The 21,258-nt window shown below is 42.7% G+C and overlaps 1 protein-coding gene across 2 annotated transcripts in view; it reads left to right on the top strand.

Moving 5' to 3' along the window:
* Nucleotides 1-21,258, top strand: part of CDH13 (cadherin 13) — a 980,233-nt gene that overhangs the window by 52,005 nt on the left and 906,970 nt on the right. The window contains exon 3 of one of the 2 annotated variants that reach the window (XM_043435590.1): nucleotides 5,903-5,917. The exons of the other annotated variant lie outside the window; for it this stretch is intronic. Within the exon in view, the coding sequence (XP_043291525.1) occupies nucleotides 5,903-5,917 (15 nt within the window). The remainder of the gene's footprint in view (nucleotides 1-5,902; nucleotides 5,918-21,258) is intronic. 2 annotated transcript variants of the gene reach the window in all.

Raw genomic sequence — 21,258 nt, 5'->3', positions numbered from 1 at the left:
GTCCTGAGAGTGAGCCATCTGATGTAAGTGTTTCTGCTTCTTATCTCATTAGGACCAGCTATGAATATCTCTGGGTTGTAAGTCCCTTAGTTACAATCATGTGTCTCTGTCGGGAATAGTAACCAGTGTTAATTCTGTGAGTTAGCGCTCCTGGAGAGGCTTGCTAGATCTCTGTGCTGAGTAAGATGCTGAAGCTTATCAGAAAAGTGTGCTGCAGTTGATGAATGACATCTGTCATGAGTACAGGTATAGAAATTGTGTCAAGAATACCATATCCTCACCATCTCAGTCTAACGTACATACAGTGAAGTCAAGATCTGAGATCTACCTCATTAAAGGAGGAAGTGAAAGCAAAAGTCACCCAGTTGCATCTGACTCTTTGCGACCCCATGGATTGTATAGTCCAGGGAATTCTCCAGGCCATATACTGGAGTGGGTAGCCTTTCCCTTCTCCAGGGGATCTTCCCAACCCAGGGATCGAATCCAGGTCTTCCCCACTGCAGGCAGATTATTTACCAGCTGAGCCACAAGGGAAGCCCAAGAATATTGGAGTGGGTAGGACTCAATAAAGGAGGACTCTTCCCAAAAAATTTCTTTGAAAAATTTGAATAGTAGGTTCAATCTGGAGCCTACTGGTTCTACAGAACAGAACGATTTGCTATGGTTTTTGACCTTTTTTTCTCAAGTGGCTGAGTACTTTGGCGTAAAAGAGCAAGGCATAGAAGATTCATTATATGGGATATTATTCTCTATGAACAAGACTTGTAAGGGTACTGTGATCCTGAACTTAGAACCAGGCCTCAGCGCCTGATCCAAGTTTTGGCTTCCTAAGGCCACAGTCTCCTTCAGAGAGTTGAGGAGGGCAAGGATGGAGGACAAAACAAACAAACAAACAGAAGAAACTCCAACAAAAGCTTGTGTGTTCTTTGAGGAAAAACATCACGTTTAAAAAGTTTCTTGAACGTGGCTGTTTCATGTAGTGTTATAGAGTGTTGCAAATTTAGCTGAGCTGGGCAAAACTTAAGAAAGAGGGTACTTTATGGAGCAACAGGTGTGTTTTGTGTGTTTACCTGATAAATTTGTAAGGAATTGAGTGCCACCAGTGGCAGGCAAAGCTTATTTTGGAGAAAGGATCCAGTGACAGGGAAAAAGCCTCAGTTTTGTTGGAAGATCATGAGATCATGTCTATGTTGTAAAAAGTGACATCTGGATCAAGAACTGTTGTTGTTGCTATTCAATCGCTAAGTCGTGTCCTACTCTGTATGACCCCATGGACTGTAGCCCACCAGGCTCCTCCATCCATGGGGTTCTCCAGGTGATATTACCAATCCAGGGATCGAACCTGGGTCTCCTGCATTGCAGGCAGATTCTTTACTGTCTGAGCCGCCAGAGAAGAACTGTTAGTTGTTGACAAAGATGTATTTGTACATTATAAACATGAGTACATTTGCATGCCTGTGAAGTTTGATCAATTCCAGAATGTCCCCTGTGCCTAGGTGCCATTTCAGAAGTCTTTATACTAAACCTTACTTTTGTATATAAACAATCTTTTTGATGAGTGATTTTCAGTTACACATGTTATGAATGCCTCTGATTTACATATCATGTAACCTGTGGGAGTTAAGTCCTAACAAACAAGCCTGATGTCTTTGCACAGAGAGCTGAGTTTTAAGATAGAAAAAGTTTATTTCTACATTATCCCTAGTGAATCAAAGTTAACATTTTCTTCCTAGTAGAAATGATAATAACCCTTAAAATTACCCTTCCACAGCCTTCTTAGAAATTCATGTAATGCATAATCATCTAAGTCATCAACATTAATGGTTACCATTTGCAGAGAACATGTGTTTAGTATATATGGGGCTTGAAGACAGTGACTATGTAGTTTTAGTTCAAACCAGTACACCCTTGAGAGCAAGAGGGGCTGCTATTAATAATTATACTGGGGCAAGTGGACTAAAGTAGGACTTTCCTGGGCAGACTGGAACATTTAGTCATCTTATTGGGGTAAGATTTTTCCCTCCTAGTCCTCCAGAGGACACTAACAGGAACAGAGTCTTTAGGAACGACACACTTACAAATGTGAGGATCTTAGTACATATTTGGCTGCTGGCCTCACTCATGCCATTGGTTACTGGTGTGGGCAGAGGTTATGGGAGAGAAGGACCAAGGAATGCAGATGTCCAGTCTCTGTTTTTCCCAGAGGCAGCAGTGTGGTATATGGATCAGAGAATTGTCTTGGAATCAACCAGTCAATCAGCCATTTACTTGTTGAAGAACCCTGGGTAAATTATTTAACCACTCTGAGCATCAATTTTTCAAATGCAGAAAAATGAAAACATTGATTTCCTCAAATGACTATTATGATGATTCCATGTGATGACTTGTGAAAAAAATTCCAGTAGCCAGATTCCTTATACTAAAGACATACAGTGTCACTTACTACACAGGGAAAATAGCATGACAAAGAAGATCAGTGATACTTGAGAGTTTATTTCAGTAATTTCATCAAATACTGGCAATATTCATGGCCACAACATACACCACATGTGGAATAACTCATAAAAGAAAATTTCATGGTCAAGTTACACTAAGAGATTTCCTCACTGCATCTCTCAGAGAGAAACCACTGGAGGAGTCTCTATTTTTCATCAAAAGGTTAGAAATGGGAGCTCATCATTAGTAAGCTTTTGCTTAATTGAACAAAGACATTGAGGATGAGGAAGACCACTGCTTCTCTCTCTTCACAGCTGTAGGGGCCTGCCTTAAACATTGTACAAAGTGGGAGACAGAGGAAGAGAGCTGGCTTTTTACATGTTACACAGGTGTCAGGAGAGCAGATGAGCGGTTTATGTGGGCAGGCAAGCCAGGTGCCCTCCTAGGGTAGATGTCAGGGAGAGGTTAGCACCCACAGACTGCATAATTCAAAGGGTTTAAAGAAGGCAGAGTTTGGCACAAAGAGTAGCTAAATCCTTAGCCTGCGGGGCACTGTGCAGTGGGCTTTTGCTGTTCTTTATTCCAAATTCATAACAAGATGTAAGCGGTATCAGCAGGAAGTCTATGGTCTATGTAGGGTAAAGAGATAATTTGCAATGTGGTTGCTTGCCATTCTGATCTCAGTCCATCCAAAGTGCGGATCCAGTGGTGGCCCAGCAGGGGCCTCTGTGCAAACTGGCCATCTTTGGGGTGGGAACAGAGCCAGGGTGGACGGTCATGAGCACTAAATGATAGGTGTCCTCTGGACACAAACGTGCTTGGAATGGGGTTGGTAGAATGACTTCACCTTTTCATTGCAACACTGCAGTGTTGCCAACAGGGATTCAGGGCCTCGGTGACTGCAGACCTGTATAGTGGCCATGGTCAAGCCCAGAAATGAGATCGGTATTTGTGGCTTTGCATTTACATGAAATTTTTCGTAACTGGGACTTCTGCCTAGGATCTCTAAAGTGCATAACTGCAGCCAGTTTTTGGCTCTTGCTTCATGTGGACAAGCCAGGGGTCCTCTTGCCTGGCACTGGTACAGCCTGTCAGTAACCACTGCCTCCAGGCTGGGTCCTGGATGCCCTGCCTGGTGCCATGCTTTCTGCCTCACAAGACCAAGCACCTAAACACAGACCAGTCCTTCTTCTAAGTTACAGGCAAGCCATGTAACTTAGGTCCTCTCTTGTACCTCTCTGAGCCTCACCTTTCTTACCTTAAGAAGGGGCCATGATCACAGCACTGTTTGTACTGAATCAAATAATGACCGTTGGAAGCCTAGCGCTGGTCACTGTTATTATTCAAGACTCTGAATTCCATCAAAGCAGAGTCTGTGTTTACTTGGTTGTATTTCCTGAGCTTGGCATCTGGCGGAGACTCACAAATATTTATTGCATAGAACAGCAACTATGATAACACAGTTTAAAGACGAATAATCAAAGCATCATTCATTGGGTGCCATGTCTTGTAAACCATTTTGAGATGTTTCTGTTAGTGTCTGTAAAAGGAAGTAAGGATCCAAGAGTGATGCAAGTGAGTATTCCCCAGTTACTAGCTTTTTTATGTATTTGCAGTATTTAGTAATTTAAAAATATCCAGTGAAAGAATGTAAGAAGACTGGAGAGGCCTGGGTTGATGCTTTGATGACCAGACAGACGGACAACTGAAGGAAAGGAAACCAGGGTGACCATGTGGTCAACTGTGTCTTCAAAAAGGGAGGCCAACACTTGGGCTGAGATGGGAGAGAGTGCAGACTGAGCCTGGCCCAGGCTCCCTGACCATGGCCAGTGCCTGGGAACACAGAGCTGGGCTCTGCTGGAACCAAGGCACCTAGACTTTACTTTCCAGGATCAGATGCTTCAGTTTAAGAACAGGGTCAGCTGTCTTCCACACCTGCTATGTTCATATTTTTGAAAATAACGGGCATGCTCTAGCAGGCTTACTGTACTTATTCAGGTTTATTCCTCTAACTTTCCTTCATCCAAACATTTTTTTTTTTTTCCAGAATAAGACCAATGTGTCAAACTGTTCAACTGATACTACCTGGTAGATTTGAGAAAATATCTGAATTACAGATGGGCCCACACAGGTTCCAGTGAGAATGGGTTTTTCAGCAGGTGTGAATCACTGTTATTAAACATTTGTTCCAAGGATAAATTGTCAGTAAGCTACCCCATCCATCCACTCTTCTGCAAAGCTGATTTTTATTAGTTTAGTCCATCTTGATGATCATCCTTACTATAATCAGTTTAATAATATCTTTTTGCATGACATTGGTTGCTTGTTTTTGGTTTCAGAGCCCCTCGCAGAGGGCAGCTTGTGGCAAATGACCCAGCCTTGTTGCCTCTGTTTAAGAGAACCCTAAAAGGCCACCCAGCTTTGAGCTTTCTGTAGGTTCTATAAAGGCTTCAGGGGCCATCTCATTGTGGGTTTGCTTGCTCCTTTGCCCATCCCTGCCTTCCTTACCTCCTAATGAGTTATCTCCAGGGAACGGTTCCCAAAATCCTGCTGGAGGCGACTCTGTGTCTCAGAGCTGGTATCTGAGATGAAGAGGCCCAGCAGGAACGACTCTCTGAGGCCCTGACACCCTGGCTGAATTTCAGTGGAGTGTTGAGGAGAATCCATCTGCACGCAGGAGAAAGCACAGATCTGAAAACGTGATGGCAGAATAGGGCCTGGGACTTCAGGGCCCAGAAAGTAGGCCAGAGCAGTCAGAGTTAGTGATCAACAGGCAAAGTGTCAAGATAGGTAAGAGAGGCCTGCATGAGGTTGTCCCTACAAGGAATGAGTGGGCTTTGTGTAGAGTGCAATGTAAGCCATCAAGGTTTGACTCGGTTTGACTAAGGATGTGAAAACACCTGTTTGGTTTTTCCAGTAGTCATGTATGGATGTGAGTTGGACTATAAAGAAAGCTGAGCACCGAAGAATTGATCCCTTTGAACTGTGGTGTTGGAGAAGACTCTTGAGAGTCCCTTGGACTGCAAGGAGATCCAACCAGTCCATCCTAAAGGAAATCAGTCCTGAATATTCATTGGAAGGACTGATACTAAAGCTGAAACTCCTATACTTTGGCTACCTGATGCGAACTGACTCATTGGAAAAGAGCCTGATGCTGGGAAAGATTGAAGGTGGGAGGAGAAGGGGATGACAGAGGATGAGATGGTCGGATGGCATCACTGACTAGATGGTCATGAGTTTGAGTAAACTCTGGGAGTTGGTGACGGAAAGAGATGCCTGGCGTGCTGCGGTCCATGGGGTCACAAAGAGTCAGACACTACTGAGTGACTGAACTGAAACTGAAAGGTTCCCCTTGACCTTGGGGAAAGTGGATCATAGGAGTGTGGCTGGCTAAATAATGACCTCTAAATGTATCCAGGTCCCAATCCCCAGGAACCTATAAATGTTACTTGTAAATATAGCAAAGAAACACTTTGCAGATGTAATGGGGATGAGAATCTTAAAGTGGGGAGATGATCCTGGGTTGTCCAGGTGCCCAACGTCACCACAGGTTCCCTGTGAGAGGGAGCAGGAGTTCAGGGTTAGAGGAGGAGATGTGATGATTGAATCAGAGTTTGGAGTTATATGCTCACAAGCCACGGGGTTTGGGCAGTTTTTAGAAGTTGGAATAGGCAAGGAATTTATTTCCCCAGTGGAGACTCTAGAAGGAACCAGCCTTGCCAATCCCTTGATCTTGGCTCTGAAAGACTCACTTGGACTTCGGAGAGCCAGAACTGCGGGAGAATGAATTTGCATTGCTTTGAGATTGCAGTGATTTGCTGTAGCAGCATGGGAAAATAGTACAGAGGGTCAAACATGGAGGCAGGCGGCTAGTCCAGGAGGGCACAATGATGGAGGGTGGGAGCAGATGGCGCAGATCCATTTTTTTTTTTTTTTTTGGATGCCCTCAGGAGGTGGAATGAAGGCATTGATGTGATTAAAGAGGACTGAGCTGAACTCATGTGTGATCCCCTCCATCTCCCCAGTAACGGCAGGAAACACGCGAAGGCTTAGATTTCTCCTTTGCAAAATGGAGATAACACTTACCTCAAGGTGTTGTTATGAGACTGAAATTAGGTAAACTGCATCAACAATTTACATCAGACCTGGCATTCCTTTGCCCCCTTACCACCTCATCTCAGAACACTGATGACATGGCAGTGTGGTCCCTAGCAGCCAGAGGAGGGATGGAGGAGGATCCCTGCAGATGGAATCTGAATTCCGAGTGCCCCTAAAGCCACACGCATGGCAGAACTGGACAGTGCTCAGTAGCTGGGAAGCAGTTTGCCTAGGCGTTATATTTAGTGCAACGATAGGCAATTGCCAAGGTGGCCTCAGTGGTCCTGCCTCCTGGTATTCAGAGCCTTATGTGTAATTTCTCCTTGAGGAACCTGCTTCTGGGTAGTAGAACACCCCCACCTCTAGGGAACTCACTTCTGTGATAGGATTACAAGAAGTTCTGACTTCTATCTTGCTAGCACACTCTTTCCTTTACTGCCTTTGATAAAGCAAGTTGCTGTTTCGGGGTGGTGAGGGGAGGGGCTTCCCAGGTGGCACAGTGGTAAAGAATCCCGCTGCCAGTACAGGAGATACAGGAGACAGGGGTTCGATTTCTGGGTCAGGAAGATCCCCTGGAGGAGGTCATGGCAGCCCACTCCAGTATTCTTGCCTGGAGAATCCCATGGACAGAGGAGCCTGGCGGGCTACCGTCCATGGGGTCGCAAAGAGTTGGACACGACTGAGCGATTAGCACGTGTTCGGGAGGCCCAGATTATAATGGAGCTCAGGCTGGCCTTCTTCCAACGGTCAACTACAAATGGGGAATCTCAGTTCAGCAGCCCAGAAGGAACTGAATCTACCTGCAGTCATGTCACGAACTTTCAAATGAGACCCCAGACCTGGTGTGTCCCTTAATTACGGCTGCAGGAGAGACTCTGGAGCAGAGGAACCAGCTATCACATACATGGTATATAATACATGTGCATTGTTTTAAGCCTCTAAGTTTGTGGCAATTTGTTACACAGCAAGAGATGACTAATAAACACATGAAAATCTAGGTTTGGGTATTATCTGGGTACCTACAGAATCCTTGTACATGATTATGCAGGTGTGTAGGAATTCCAGTCCACCCCTTTGCTGAGAGCAACATCCTTTGTCTCAGGACAAGCACTGCCTGTCCCAGGTAAGTGCAGACAAGCTTTGAACATGTAGCATCCTCCCCCAACATCCATCTTCTAGCCCCCAGCACTCTGCAAGAATCTCCAAGTAGACAACTCTATAAACACAGCAGTGCACGGGCCCACGTCAAAAAAGATCTGTGCTATCAATAATTCATTAATGATGCTGCTTTGCACCCTGCCATGTGGTGAAGTATAATTACATTCCAATATTTATTTGAGTTACTGCCACTGGAGGCATATTTCATGGAGGGGCAGGAGTAGGAAAAGACATTTGTTTTGTGTTATTGATCCACAGTCGTAAAGCTTCCAGTAAAATTCCAGTGAACTTGTTGATTCTGTCATCCCTGGATAATCTTATTCATTTCCTGGTTCAAACTCCTCATTCATGATTTCATGGGATACACCAAGGTACAGTGACGACCTAGATTAAAATGCTGTCATTTATTTATCACGTATATGGCCCTGAGCAAGTAATTAAAAAACAAACAAAACTTCAACTCTCAGTTTCCACATCTGGTTAAAAGTAAATCATATACATATATAATATAATCATAAAGATTCAGTGCCTGGCACTTAGTAGGTGCGCAAAATGCTTCCCCCCAGTTAATTTATTCACAAGCCCATAGAGCTATTTATGTAGAAAAGTTTACGTGACAACTACCAGTTACGGCTACTTTTATAGAAAATGTCTCATCCTTCCAACTTACAATAAAAAATAGTGTTTGGCTCCAAGCAAATGAGATCGAACAGAGTTATTTGAGCAACTTATAATAAAATGTGGCAGGCAGACTTTGGTATTTCACCACCCCAAGTTTTTTTTATAGACTGCTCACTATCATTGCAATATACAGCACTTTTTCCTATGTCCGTGTGAGAGACAATATTCATATTCTCATGTTCTTCTTGGGTAATTGCTTTTTAGCTGAATCAATAGCTTGTAGGCATGAGAAGGAGCCTGTTTTATCTCAAATTTATTTATATTATGATTTTACTAAGGCTATTAAACTGAAGCTCCCCTCTCCTCTTTGCCAGACCCCAAACCATCTCCCCAAACCTCTTAACACTTAGTACTTTTTTGAATTTTCCCACTGCCATGCCTCACATTCTCCAAATATTTTCCTTCTCTGGTAGAGTTCCAAATTTAAATAAGGGTCTGATGAATGAGTGAACCTCTAGTATGATTCACTCACTCAGTCATTAAAAAATGCTTTTTGAGGGTTTATATGGGCAGGAAGCAGGAAGGAGGATGCCATTACTCCTGTGCACACAGGGGCTACAGCTGTATGCTGTACCGAAAGGAGAAGTTCTGATAAAGGACAGGTCGTGGGTATTCTCAGTGAGCATAATAGATGCTGATAACTGATAACCAGGAAGGGAGCATTCTCTGATGAAGTGACTTGAACTAAGATTTGAAAGGGACATGCATGAGTACACGTATGTGTGGAAGAGGTATGTGGAGACTGGAGGTGGTGGCGGGGTTAAGTATTCCAAGGCAGAGCAAACAGCATGTGCAGAGTCCTGGTGGCAGAAGGAGATGTGAAGTGTTTTTGAAACTGGAAGCAGCTCAGTGGACAGGAGCCTTAAGGAGGCCCCAGCAGGCAGAATCCAGACCCTTTTGGGGGACTCTGAACTTTGTTGCATGTTCCAAATGCCTGGGGAAATGGGGAAGACACAAAGTGTAAGCAGGGAAGTGACTCTATGAGAAAAGGAATTCACATTTTACAGAGAGCTCTCTGCCTGGAGGTAGGGAATGGGCTGGAGATGACCAGCTTGGATGTGGGCTGTGGCTGTTGCAATATGCAGGTAGGATGTGGTGAAGGCTTGACCTAGCATGGCTGCAGTGTGGAGCAATGCAGAAGGCATTTTGAGTTCCTCAGGAGGTAAAATCCACATGATACAGTGATGAATTTAAAAAGCGCAGGAGAAATGAGCATTCAGGATAACTTACCGATTTCTGGCTTGACCTGTTGGATGGGTGGTGGTGTCTGCTGCTCAGCTGTTAGAAGCACAGGAAGCAAAGCCAGATTTGGGAGAGGGCTGGGAGATTCCCAAGCTAAAGCCACATGCTTTAGCTTCCCAGAATGATTGAACTTTAGGAAACCAAGCCTGAGCTGGTTAGACCCATGCTGAGTGAGTACCAGTCTTGTTAGTTTCATTTTGCTGTGTCCTCCCAGAGACTCCCCCTCCCCCCACCCCCCAGTTAAAGAGCAAGCATTTCCTCACCAGTCTATACCAAACCAGCCATGTCATCAGTTACAGATTATCCAGACAGCCGGTGCCTTGGTCTTGCTGAGGTCTTTGATATACTCGTCCTCCTTCTTTGCTGCTGAGGCATTAGAGCTATATCTTCCTTCTATTTGTTCATCATAAAAATTCTACCCCTTCCTAAATGTGTGTTGGCAGTGTTCACTTTCCTGTAGCCTGTATAATATCCCAACATCCTCAGTGCTTTTTGGAATGACCGTTGAGTGTTTCAGCATCCCCTGAACTGATACGTTTAGGCAGACAGGCTTTGTCTCACAAGCCAGGTCGGACTGAGTGGTGGTGACTGCCCAGTGTGTGTGTGGAGAAGGTGGTGGAGCTGCATCTAGGCTTCACAGGAAGAGGTTCTGGCATCAGCTGGTGGTATGGCATGGGCTCAAGAGGGGCTAGTGGTGTCATATGAGCCATCATTCCCATTCCTCCTCCTCTAGCCTTTCTCAGTTGTTAGCACATCTCTTTAATCTGTCTATATATTGGATGTTTACTGTATCCCAATGTTGTCCCCAGTATGTTGTTCTTCGGATAGTTCTGTATTCCTTAAAATACAATCTTAATTACTGATAACAAGTATCGGTTTGTCTGTGTCTAATCCTTGGCTCCTACTCAGCATTTGGGTGCCCAGAGGGGTTTAATAAATTGTCTTTAACTCCACTTTTCATCATTTCCTCTCCCTTCAACCTGTCTTCATATCTCTACCACTCATGACAGGATTATTGTATGGTTCCAGGGCTAAAGAGGAGAAATGTCATCTTTTGTCCCTCACTTGGCTCTTGTATGTCCTGCTACCAAAGGAGTTAGAAACCAGAAAGAGGAAATCTGACTGTCTAGTTGGGTCAGGAGTCCTTTGTTCGGGGCTATCCAAGCCTAATAATACTCATTTTGATAGGATATCAAAATGATATTGGATAGGATATCCTATCCCTATTTGATAGGGATAGGAGGGATAGGAAGCTGTTTTGATGACTTATGGTCAAAACCTCTATCTGAATTCTTGCAAGAAGCCTGACTGTTAGGTCATTGATTGATTCATCATAGAGTTGGAACAACCGGAGATCTTGACATGAGGGCACAGTGCTATGCACTGCACCCTGACAGAACTGAGCTAGATAGCTTTTGGACTTATGAGAGAGTACATTTAATTTTTAACAGATTATATACAAAAGACTGAGTGACATTAAACACAGGCTTAAACCAACCATGACCCATTCAAAGCAGTCTTGCAGATAAATGTCCCAAATCTACAAGCCTGCCAAATATATTCTTTATCTACACACATTCGTCAATTCTTTCCACAACACTAGTCCTGTCTGTGCTTCTTCGAGGTTTGCTGTTTTCTCTCTCAAACCTAAAATACAGGTGACATCAACTCTTTGTGAAACAGATGGGATTGACAAGGGGAAACCCCTGGATTTGTGACTATTAATCTTTTGGGGATCATAGACCCTTCTGAAACTCTGAAGAAATCTATGGGCTACTCCCCAGTTGGAAAAGAAATGAGATAAACATTTATAAACAGATGCTGCATACAGGCTATTGTGTTGCATTTTAGATTGATTCTATTCACTTTCACATCAGAGTATAAAAAACAATCTTTTCTAAAAACAAGTGTCACTCACTCTAGATTTTTCAGATATAGAAAATAAGAGCTACTTTTTAAAAATTCAGAAAAAAACAAACTAAGCAAGTTAAACAAAAAGTAAACCTTAATTATGTTCAAAAGTTAAAAATAGTGAGAACACTCTTGCTTTGCAAAGATAAGAAATTTTGATTGTCACTAAGTCTTTGATTTGGCAACATGGAGGTCATCTTTCAAATCCAGTCAGTTTCTGCACCTTTTTTGGTTTTGATGGCAAAAAAAAAAATGTGTAAAAACAGACTTGTTCATTCAGGCCATAGCAACAAAGTCAGAATGCTCTTAGCTCACTTCACCAGAGAAATGCACAAGGAAAGTGGGCTACAAGACTGCTCCCATTCATGCCCAGAGATTTCTTTGTTCTCAAGTCAGTTAGGTCGGCTGAGCTTCTAGGAGGACTCCTAGCAGGAGGAGAGTGATGTGCCCACCCTCCCGAGTGCACATGCTGCCCAGGAGGAGGGGAAGCCATCTCATCTTGTGAACCCCCACTCAGGCTGAGATGCGGCCGATTTCACGGGTGCAGTGGGTGACGCAGCTGTTCCCCAGGTCTCAGTTCCAAATTTCCCTTCATTAGCGTGATTGCTTTGGATGAATTTCTCACCTCTGCTTTCCAAAGAGGCTTCTTCTCTGCTAGGAATCTGTTAGAAATTATATTTAAGGGACCATGTTTAAACCAAGCCTTCATAGTGGTTACGGCAGTTTCTTAACCCAAAATGTAATCAGTATATATATTTTGCATCTTTACACTTAATACACGAATATAGCTTTTAATGTCTTTCCTTTTCCTACTCCTAAAAAATGTCATATAACAAATACAACAGAAGATCTTCTCTTTTGTCTATGACAAGTATCATTTGGCTGTGGGAAGAGGAAGGTCCGATCAAGTGTTCACGAGCAGGAAACAATACAGTTTGTGCAGACTCATGTAGGTGGTACTAATTCAGTGCCTCAACAGCTTTCTGAAAAAAGGGAAATAAAATGAATCAGCTAATTCATTGCCTGGGCACTTACCTACAAGTTGTCAAACAGAAAGCTTTGCTCAGTTATTCTAAATTGACTAAGATCGACTTACTCTAGAAGTTGGCTTAATTTAGAGATATGGCTTGTGGAAGACTTTTGTAGGTTTATCCAAAGTATACTTTATAAATTTTAGTTCCTCCATATGCTTAAAAGTGTGTGGAATCAAAGATACATATGGCTAAATAATTTGGGACCCCTAGGTTAAACAAAATTAAATATTTTTTTTCTTTTTTTCTTCTTAGAGCTTTCATTATGTGAATGTGTATCCTCAATAGTCTAGAAAGGGTTTTTGGAGTGTGCAGTAGTTTCTAAATCTTCTTGACCATGGAACCCTTTTGTTTCCCGAACATCTGGTGAGATAATATTGTGTAAGAAAAACTTTGAGAATCGTTATCACAATGAAATGTCACCAACAGTCCGAGACAGGGGAGCATCCTGGAAGAACACTCCCCAATAAGCTAGTGTGTAAATGGGTGATAATTTATTTGTTCAAGCAGTCAAATCAAACCTCAGTATTTTAAGGAAGATATTATCATAAAAATTCAGAGCCAGTAATTATGTAATATATATATATTACATAATTTTATATATATATATATATATATCCCTAGAAATTAAGAAGTTAAGATTGGGAGTTAAGCTTAATTATTTCCCAGATTCTGAGACATCAAGCCCTGTCCTAGAATTCTGAAAGCTGCTAGAGAAAGCAGCTGTTAGAACATCCTGTTGTGGGTCTTACTCTCCTCTTTGGCCGCATGCACGATTTCACTGATGGCATTGCTGACAGAATACATTTTAATTGCTTTCTGGTATGAGTCCGAATATACCAGCCTTGTTTTCTCTGTATTCAGTGATCATTCACAATGATTACTATTTGGAACACTAATCTGGTATCTTCAGCTACAGAGAGAGGTGATGTGGTTCATCTTTTTATTTTTTCCCTTCACTGAGCACTGCAAGTATTACCTCCCACCCATACTGGACATCTCTAGCCTGCTGTCCTGTGAGCGGCTTCAGCTCCACGTGGCTGAAAGTGAACCCATTATCTTTACCAGGAGTCACTTCCTCTTCCTGTTTTTTTTCTCACTCCAGCTAATAGTATTAACACCCCTTCAGCCTCCAAAGTTAGAAAGTTCTGAGTAATTTTTTTTTTAATTTCTTCCTCTTCCTTCCATCTATTATTTGCCAAATCCTGTTGACTCTACCTCTGAAATATTTTTCAAATTCACATCTTCTTTTTATTCTCATGGTCATTGCCCCAGTTCAAAGTCCTATTTTCTTAGACCACATGGTCCCTTTGTCATTATCTTTTTCCCCATCCACCCTAAAAAGTCCCTTGTGCCCCTTCCCAGACGGTCGTCACACATGTCCCTGGTCTCAGACAATTGTGGTTGGCTTTCTGTCACTATGGATTAGATTCATTTTTCTAGAACTTTGTTTATGTAGAATCATACATTACTTTATGTCTGACTGTATTTAGCATAATGTCTTTAAGATTCATCTCTATTGTTGCATGTATAAGTAGTCTATTCCTTTCTGTTATTGAACACTATTTTTATGAATATACCACATTTTGTTCATCCATTCACGTGTTGGTGGACATTTGGATCGTCTTCAGTTTTTGGCTTTCATGGTTAAAGCTGCTGTGAATATTCAAGACTGAGCCTTTGTGTGAGCATGATTTAGTGTGGTATACTAATTAGTGCTTTTGGTTGCAAAGGACAGAAATCTACCCCAACTACCTCAAGAGGGAAAGAAAGGAGGTTTATTGGGTTCCACAGTTGGGAAACCTACCGCTGCGTTAATTTTCATCCTGGCAGTTCATTAAAAACTGCCATTAGGAAAGTGTCTTATTTGCTTTCTCAGTACTTTCTTCTTTGTCAGCTCTACTCTGACAAAGTCTCTCTCACCATGGTGATGGCATGGTGTCCAGCAGCAGACTCAGATGTACAGTCCAGCTCCTCAGAAGCTCCAGCAGAGAGAAGACTTCTCTTATTCCAACACACTCAATTCACATCTTTGCTGGAATTCTCTCTCATTAGGTCACCTGCTCATCATTCAACCAGTTGCCATGAACAAGGGGATGGGATACTCTTACTGACCAGACCTTAGTCACTTATCCTCTTCTGAAGCCAGAGATGAAGGATTATCAGCTTTAACCAATCATGTGGTCTTTGGTTGCATGGGCAGGGGTAACTCCACGAAACTAGAGCATTCTTAGCAGGAGCCTGTAAATGGACAAGTGGTTGGCAAACCGTTTAGCTAATGATCATTGTTCATTGGCACTCAAGGTGTTCTGTCATGCCATTCCATCAACCTGGTCTTGTTTCTGAATACTAAGTAATGGATATTCTGGGTCACTGTGAATGACTCATTCCCCACTGTCTGCTGCAGTCTTCCTCTGCCTGCCCTTGTCCAAGCACCACCCTCTGTGGCCATGGCAAGCTCACTCACTCTAGAAGCCCAATTCAAATGTCTTACACCTTAGAAAGCCTTCCTAAACTTGCCCCTGCCTGGATTAGTCTCAGGGCATATTATCTGTATTTGCTTATGGTTTTTACCACAATGAATCTAATCATGAAATTTCCTACAATCCCAGCCTCCCCTCCTAGACATGACAGCATGACAGTGGGTCACCGTCCTGCTCATCTTAGTGCTCCCCAGGGCCCAAGCGCAGTGCCTTTTACACAGTATGAGCTCCATAAATACTTATTGATTGATTCGGAACTTGCTATCCATTAAGAGAAGTTAATGGAGGTTTTCTGATTCCCAGCAGATGACCAATTTTGGAATGTTGTATCAGTCAAATTTCTAAGAATCAATAAGTCTTCATTTGGATTTTTCTTTCACTCGAAGAATATTTTAAAATAATTGCATTTTCCCCTCCAATTTTAACCATGTATAAGCATTGCAGAAAATTTACAAATATTAAAGTATAAAGATGATAAGAAACTTCTTCCTATCTTAGTGCCATTGTGTGTGCTATTTTTCTCTACCTCAGGCCCCTTTCCTGCCTGGTTTTTTATGAGCCACATTCTTAGCAAGAACTTCAGTTTTACACTGAGACTTTCTCTTGCTTCTCAGTGTTTTTTACACCAGTTATTCTGATAAAAAAAAAAGTATCCTCTATGTTGATTTGTGTGTTTCTGTCTCTCTGGACTGTAATGTAAGCCCTGTGTGGTTAAAGACCTCATTGAGTTTGGTCACGGTGTATCTCCACTCCTAGAATCATGTGGTTTGCACATAATGTTTATGGCGTCAATTAATGAGTGCTGTTACACGTGCAAAGGTAACCATTACTTACATTTTTTTTGGTTTCCTTCCACTCACATAAACACTTATCCACTCAGATATATATGCTTATATGTTGTATATGCATGCATATGTCTACATACAGACAGACAGTAAATGCACACACACACACATACACACACACACAGGCTATCGTAAAGAATATGTATAATTCAAGATCACCACACTTCCTGTGAGTGCCCCACTCACGTTCATGCCTCACTCATCATCCCTTCTGGCAGCTTCTCGCTGCAGACCCGAGATGAGCCCTCGCTGTGGCTGCAGGGGCACCCTCAGCCCACATGCAAGGCAGGGCGCGTTGCTGGGGAACTCAGAACCCAGGAGCAGCCCTTGACTTGGGATAAGTAGGACTGGAGGACAACTACCCCAGCTCCCTCACCCCTCTGGAGGTACATCCCTGGGAGGGTTCCACGCTGTCTGAGACCCCTGGAGGATCAGTACCCACACCGGGAGTGAGACCGATCATGCCGTATCCTATCCTGGTGTCACCTCTGATCTCAAATCCCTGCTTCCTGCTAAAGAGGCCACTTGCACAGGACAACTCAGTCTGAGGGTTTGCTGCCTGAGACAAGGAGAAAAGTCATAAAAATCATTTTGTAAACAGTAAGAAAATGGCCTTTGCTTTGCTCTGCTCAAACCCCAGCTCGAAGATTTTGCTTTCTGCCTACCCCTTCCTCTCTGTGCCTGGATGCAGATGATGGACATCAGTGGTGTTTACAGGGGGTGTTTACAGCAGTCTGTGTTTTTGGGGAGGACATCAGTTGGAGAGAGCCCCATTAGTGTGACCCTGGCTCAGAATGCAATCTTGTCCAGTACCAAGAGCTTCACAGATCCCTGAGGCATCCATTTTATGGCTGCCTCTGTATTCAGCTTTGCTTTTATCTTTTCCAATTTCTATTTTCAAGGCATTCTGTTTTCCCCCTTTCTCCTTCATCCCTAGCCCCTCCTTTACAACAGCATCAAATAAAAAACCCATTACACTGCTGCAGCTGAAAAAAAAAAGAGCCTTTGAAAAAGGCGGGTGTTGTGGCTTCAATGTTCCTAAACCCCAAAACTGCGAGTTACAGACAAATAAAGGGGCAGGGTGGGGGGTCTCTTAGCCCTGTGGAAGCAGCCCTCAGGCCATAGCAGGCTCTGGGGGACACCATACCTCTAGTGTGGTTGGAACAGACAAACTAGGGCATCTGTATTGCTGAATTCAAATTTGAATTATCATGTTACTGGATGAAATATTAAGGCTGTGTCCATGGGGACTGCTCTGGCTATCCTGCCTGTTAACTCTGCCATAGCATTGTTCCATTTGATCTAAGTGTTACTTCAACGTTTTGTGTAGCACTCTTTCATTCTGTCATTCATTCATTCCACACTGCTAGTGACTAAGTGCTGGGGCTACAGAGATATCTAAGGCCCATTCTTTATACCCAAAGACCTCAAAATCTAATTAAGAGAGAGAGAGAAGTGAATCAGTAACTCCAGTGCCTTCTCGTTAGTGCTGTCCCAGGGCAAGTGCTGAGCAGAATTGTTTAAGAGCAATCACCGCAGAGTCAGCCACACCTGGGTTCCTTGTCTCAGCCTGAGGGATCAAGGAAAGAATCCCAGAGGAGGAAGCCAGGACTCAGCTGTCAAGAGCCAAGAATCTGGATTAGATAGTACTGGCTCTGTAGTAGGCTTTGTGCTGAGTTGACTGAATTTGCTTAACCTCCTTGAGGCCTTAGTTTCCTGATCTGCTAAATGTCTAGAATAATATCTGTATCATGGCTTGTGCAAAGTTAATGAGATAGTGTCTGAACTGTCCTCACAGGGTTCATAGCATAAATAGCAACTTAATCCAAGTTTATTAACTTTTCAACAGTTAAATCAAGCACAGGATGGTATTACCAATTCAATGGATGAGTTTGAGCAAACTCTGGGAGATTGTGAAGGACAGGGAAGCCTGGCATGCCGCAGTCCATAGCGTCACAAAGAGTCAGATGTGACTGAGTGAGTGAGCAACAAGAAGCATGGGATATTGGAAAATACCCAGTGCAGACCAGGGAGAAGGATGGAGATGTGCTGGATGAGGTGTTGCCTTGCAGGATCTTAAGGAGGATGAATGACAGTTTATTTCTGGCTGAACAGGCAAATGAAAGGTTTCCTCTTTCTTTCCTGGTGGGCCTCGGTGAGACCCACCATATACCTGTGCTAAAACCTGCAATTTATCAAAAATAAAGCCAGAGATAGTAACAATCTTGCCTGCCACAAAAGTGGGAGGATCCAGGTAAACAGGTTCTTCTGGGCCATTATTTCCTGATGAATTTGACAGATACATTTCAGCACGAGAGAGCAGGATGCAACTGCACTGCTGGGGGCCCCATTGAACAGGTGAGATGTCCCGAGTATTTTTACTTAAGATTTTATTTTCTCCCTCCTTCTCTCCAGCAAGGGGATGTTCAGAAATGTAACAATTAGAATTCAGTATGCTAATACAATGTCTCATTAGCAGAGCCATACAATCGCCTCTAGTGGTACATGTGCGAAGCCATGCAGGTTTCTGGAAATTAGCTCGGCTTCCCAGCGTCCCCATCTGAATCAAAAGAGTCAGGCTCATTTCAGCAGTGGAAGTTTCACTGGGCTGGTGATCCCAAAACTCATTCAAAAAATTAATAAATTTTCCTCCCCTTTATTTATTTATTTTTTTGAATTTGGTAGGGACTTATTTCATGACGCATGTTGGCTTCTTCCTTGCAAATATGTCATTCAGACTTGGTCTTCTGGTTTTCAAATTTTAAACTTAAAAAAAAATTGATTATGGTCTAAGAGGATTAAGAGCTCTGTTTATGTCGGCCTTATATAATTCTGGAGAGAAGATGTACTTGTTGTGCTTTTTGTTTTGTTTATGATTTTGCAAATTATCACCCTTTCTCTCCCGAGTGGATTCTGATTGCACTAGGAAAGTGTAGATGGCTTTCAACAGATTTTGGTCATCTGGTGTATTATTTAATGGGTTTAGTGGCTGCAGCCTTAAATACAGATCAGGTATCAAGTTCATACTCATGTTACCCTCCCTCTCTCCTTGCCTCTCTTTCTGCCATCCTTCCTTTATCTTCCCCTCTTCCTCTCCTTCCTTCCCTCTCTCCCTCCCTCCTTCTTCTACAAACATTTATTCAACACTATTATACACCAGGCACCATTTGAGGCACTGGAGGTATACGGATGAATAAGGCAGATCCTAATAACGTGATAGGAGAATGGGTAATAAAGAAAGAAACAGCTCACAAGATAGGAGCAACCCTAGTAAGTGTTCTGAAGGATTCGAGAGACACATAGGGAGTGTCTTTGGAGGGAGCTGTATGGTCATGGAACACTAAGAAGGAGCCAGCCAGTGAGCCCTGGAGCAGGAGCCTGTGACTGCCCAGCAGTGAACCAGGAGGGGAAAGGTGAAGAGATGGAGCACTTCGTTGGGGGGGGCAGGAAGCGGGTGGCAAATGCTGCAATGTGGTGGCACGGATTTGCAATTCAGGATAGTGTTTGGAAGAATAGGGGTTATTTTAATTTTTTTAATGTTTTCAGTGAGTTAGATACATGTGCTGACTACATTTTCCAAAGCAAATCTTTTTTTTTCCTAGCTATTTAATTTCACCCTTCACTCCTAAGTTAAAAATTTGCATTTGATTCTACATTTAGTGAGTTCTCTTTTATTAAATAGGAAAAAAACACTTATCTCATGGAGTGTTGCAGAAACCTCAGATTGGAGGCCTGAAGTGTGTGTCATCCCCTGGAAAGCGGGAAAATAGCTTTTGTTACAGGTAGTTGTTTTGCTTCCTAAAGCATAAACTCAGAGGTACAATTTAGTCAAGTAGTTGATTTAGTTGTATCCAGCTTAACTAATTAACACCAATTCCATGCTCGATTTTTTTTTTCCATTAACTGAACAAAAGCCATCTCTAATGAGGTATATATACAAGGCCAGCTGATGGCTTTTGTAGAGATGGCAGATAAGGAGTTCTATAAACATTAACAAAGTTCTAAAAACATTTGTAGGAAATAGATAGGCACAGACATGGTAGTCAACATTTGAACAACTGGTACAATACAGTCACTGACCCATCAGAAGGCACAGTGGTGTATGGGCACTGCCAAGCTGTTTGGGGGCAAAGAGTAAATAAATACAAGGAAATGACAAGAGCACATTCATTTCTCCCCAAGAGTTCCCAAAAATCTTATCTCCTTCCAGCATCAACTGAAAAGTAAAAAGTCCAAACTTTTATTTAAATATCATAGAAATCAGATATGGGTGAGACTCAAGGTATCACTCCCCTGAGACAAATTCCTCTTCAGTTCAGAACCTGTGAAATCCCACAAACTGTATGTTTTCAAAATACAATGGTGGTGAAAGACATAGGATAGACATTCCCATTCCAAAAAGGAGAGAAAGGAAAGAAGGAAGGCATGAATGATGAGTCCAAGGGTCCCAGAAAGATCAAAGTCCAATGGGGAGAATTACTTTAGACCCTAAGGCTTGAATTGATCCTCTTTGGTTGAGGCTCTTCTCTCCAGGTGTCCTAGAGCTGAGGTCCTGCCTTTCAGATGTCCCAGGGTAGAGGTCCTGCCCCCAAGGCTCTGAACAACACCAGCCCAGTGTGGCCACAAGGCAAGGATGGTCATTTTGCTATGCATTGCTGAGAGAGAAGAGATAGAAACCATGGGCAGACAGATTTCAGGTCAGTGAAGAAAGGCATAATAGATAGAACTGCCCAAGAAAACAGAAGTTCTCTTTAACCAAAGAGGCTCCTGATAAGACTGTGAGGTTGGATAACTCCTGAAGGGGTATCCCTAAGTCAGCACTGTCTTCTGAGCTTGGTGATGTATGGGTTAGGATAGACTGAGAAAGACTTAAAGGATTATCAATCCATAGGTTAATAAGAGAGATATACTTTACATATACTAAACATGTTAGTATTTGATAGAGATATAGAGATTTTATACCATAATATTATTTATATATTCATATACATATATAAAGATTTAGATATATGCTTTTCAGTACTAAAGAATCCCATTTTAGTTGTGCATAAAGGAACAATTTAATTTAGTGTATCTTATAAGCTGTCACCTGCTTTCCATCTACGTCCAACATTACAAAAACAAAGCTGGTGCATAAACGAGGTCAAGGAAGAAGCTAGTCATCTTACCTTCCTGTCCAGCTTCAGTGTTCTGATGTTATGTTATGCTGCAGCTGAAGGTCTGAGTGCATCATCTGCACTGCATTGTATCTAAACACCTCCTGGCATTCTCCACTTCCCTCTCCAGGCTCCTAACAGGAATCGACATGAAAGGGTAGCAAGGAAGTGACTGCACTCTGGAGTTTCTAATTATGGCCAGGAAGGGCACACAATT

The sequence above is a fragment of the Cervus canadensis genome, chromosome 18 (genome assembly GCF_019320065.1).
Source record: "Cervus canadensis isolate Bull #8, Minnesota chromosome 18, ASM1932006v1, whole genome shotgun sequence".
In the NCBI taxonomy this organism is placed as follows: domain Eukaryota; kingdom Metazoa; phylum Chordata; class Mammalia; order Artiodactyla; family Cervidae; genus Cervus; species Cervus canadensis.
This window is presented reverse-complemented; position numbering and strand designations above follow the sequence as displayed.